This window comes from Oncorhynchus mykiss, unplaced genomic scaffold (genome assembly GCF_013265735.2).
Source record: "Oncorhynchus mykiss isolate Arlee unplaced genomic scaffold, USDA_OmykA_1.1 un_scaffold_216, whole genome shotgun sequence".
Lineage (NCBI taxonomy): Eukaryota > Metazoa > Chordata > Actinopteri > Salmoniformes > Salmonidae > Oncorhynchus > Oncorhynchus mykiss.
Window position 1 is genome coordinate 82501 of NW_023493686.1, and position 2500 is coordinate 85000.

Below are 2500 nucleotides of genomic sequence, written 5' to 3' on the forward strand. Positions count from 1 at the left end.
CAAGAGCCTTGGATTGACGTGTGTGTGTGTGTGTGTGTGTGTGTGTGTATGTGTGTGTGTGTGTGTGTGTATGTATGTGTGTGTGTGTGTGTGTGTGTGTGTGTGTGTGCGTGTGTGTGTGTGTGTGTGTGTCACCTCGTCTCCTTTGGGCCCCAGTAGACCCTGGTTCCCTGGAAATCCTCTGTCTCCCTTCTCTCCAAACTCTCCTGGAGGGCCTATCAGCCCAATCAGACCTCCATGACCCTACACACATAACACACACTTAGATAGCACTGAGGGGGGAGGGTTATGTGTGATGACCCTACACACATAACACACACTTAGATAGCACTGGGGGGGAGGTTATGTGTGATGACCCTACACACATAACACACACTTAAATAGCACTGGGGGGGAGGTTATGTGTGATGACCCTACACACATAACACACACTTAGATAGCACTGGGGGGAGGTTATGTGTGATGACCCTACACACATAACACACACTTAAATAGCACTGGGGGGGAGGAGGTTATGTGTGATGACCCTACACACATAACACACACTTAGATAGCACTGGGGGGGAGGTTATGTGTGATGACCCTACACACATAACACACACTTAGATAGCACTGGGGGGGAGGTTATGTGTGAGGACCCTACACACATAACACACACTTAGATAGCACTGGGGGGGAGGGTTATGTGTGATGACCCTACACACATAACACACACTTAGATAGCACTGGGGGGGGGGGGGGGGGTTATGTGTGATGACCCTACACACATAACACACACTTAGATAGCACGGGGGGGGGGGGGGGGGGTTATGTGTGATGACCCTACACACACATGACTTGGAAAATATATTTTTGTTGATATTCTGTCTATCACTGTTCAAATAAACCTACCGTTAAAATTATAGACTGATCATTTCTTTGTCAGTGAGCAAACGTACAAAATCAGCAGGGCATCGAATACTGGGGGGGAGGGGGGTCTGTGTGTTTGTGTGTGTTGTCACCTTGTCTCCCTTCCTGCCTTCATCTCCCTTCAACCCCGGTAGTCCTGGAGGACCCTGTGGGAAAGAGGACAGAGGGCAAAGGTGACAGAGGTCAAGCTAGAGGTCAGAGTAGAGTTCCAAGGTCACATAGGGTTCCGTCCAAAATGGTACCCTATTCCCTATATACTGCACTACTTTAGACCAGGGCACATAGGTCTTCCTATTCCCTATATAGTGCACTACTTTAGACCAGGGCACATAGGTCTTCCTGTTCCCTATATAGTGCACTACTTTAGACCAGGGCACATAGGTCTTCCTGTTCCCTATATAGTGCACTACTTTAGACCAGGGCACATAGGTCTTCCTATTCCCTATATAGTGCATTACTTTAGATCAGGGTACATAGATCTAGGGCAATTTGGGACAGAGCCTTAGTAAACTAGCCTTAGTAAACTAGCCTTAGTAAACCAGCCATGTAAATTATCCTTAGTAAACTAGCCATAGTAAATCAGCCTTAGTAAACTAGCCTTAGTAAACTAGCCATAGTAAACGAGCCTTAGTAAACTAGCCTTAGTAAACTAGCCATAGTAAACGAGCCTTAGTAAACTAGCCTTAGTAAACCAGCCTTAGTAAACCAGCCTTAGTAAACCAGCCTTAGTAAACCAGCCTTAGTAAACTAGCCTTAGTAAACCAGCCTTAGTAAACCAGCCTTAGTAAACTAGCCTTAGTAAACCAGCCTTAGTAAACCAGCCTTAGTAAACCAGCCTTAGTAAACTAGCCTTAGTAAACCAGCCTTAGTAAACTAGCCTTAGTAAACTAGTCTTAGTAAACTAGCCTTAGTAAACTAGCCTTAGTAAACCAGCCTTAGTAAACCAGCCTTAGTAAACTAGCCTTAGTAAACTAGCCTTAGTAAACTAGCCTTAGTAAACCAGCCTTAGTAAACCAGCCTTAGTAAACTAGCCTTAGTAAACTAGCCTTAGTAAACCAGCCTTAGTAAACCAGCCTCAGTAAACTAGCCTTAGTAAACCAGCCTTAGTAAACTAGCCTTAGTAAACCAGCCTTAGTAAACTTAGTAAACAATAACTTGTGTTTGTAGAGACCGATACAGGATGTATGGGTCTATAGTAGTGACTGAGATAGGGCTGTAGACTGATACAGGATGTATGGGTCTATAGTAGTGACTGAGATAGGACTGTAGACTGATACCGGATGTATGGGTCTATAGTAGTGACTGAGATAGGGCTGTAGACTGATATAGGATGTATGGGTCTATAGTAGTGACTGAGATAGGGCTGTAGACTGATACAGGATGTATGGGTCTATAGTAGTGACTGAGATAGGGCTGTAGACTGATATAGGATGTATGGGTCTATAGTAGTGACTGAGATAAGGCTGTAGACTCTGGAGAAAGGGACAACGGATGGAGTGGGATGGAAGGATGGAGAGATGGATGGATAAAGGTGTAGACTGTTTTACCATGGGTCCTGGTGGTCCTGTTACGCCTGGTGGTCCATTTAAAC

General features: G+C 45.2%; 1 protein-coding gene across 1 annotated transcript in view; it reads right to left on the bottom strand.

Annotated features, from left to right (window-relative positions):
• Positions 1-2500, bottom strand: part of LOC110487193 (collagen alpha-1(XI) chain) — an 82917-nt gene that overhangs the window by 8283 nt on the left and 72134 nt on the right. The window contains exons 54-56 of the mRNA XM_036973016.1: positions 2457-2500; positions 1002-1055; positions 136-243 (exon numbers count right to left, since the gene is read on the bottom strand). The exon at positions 2457-2500 is cut by the window's right edge and continues 10 nt beyond it. Of these exons, the coding sequence (XP_036828911.1) occupies positions 136-243; positions 1002-1055; positions 2457-2500 (206 nt within the window). The remainder of the gene's footprint in view (positions 1-135; positions 244-1001; positions 1056-2456) is intronic.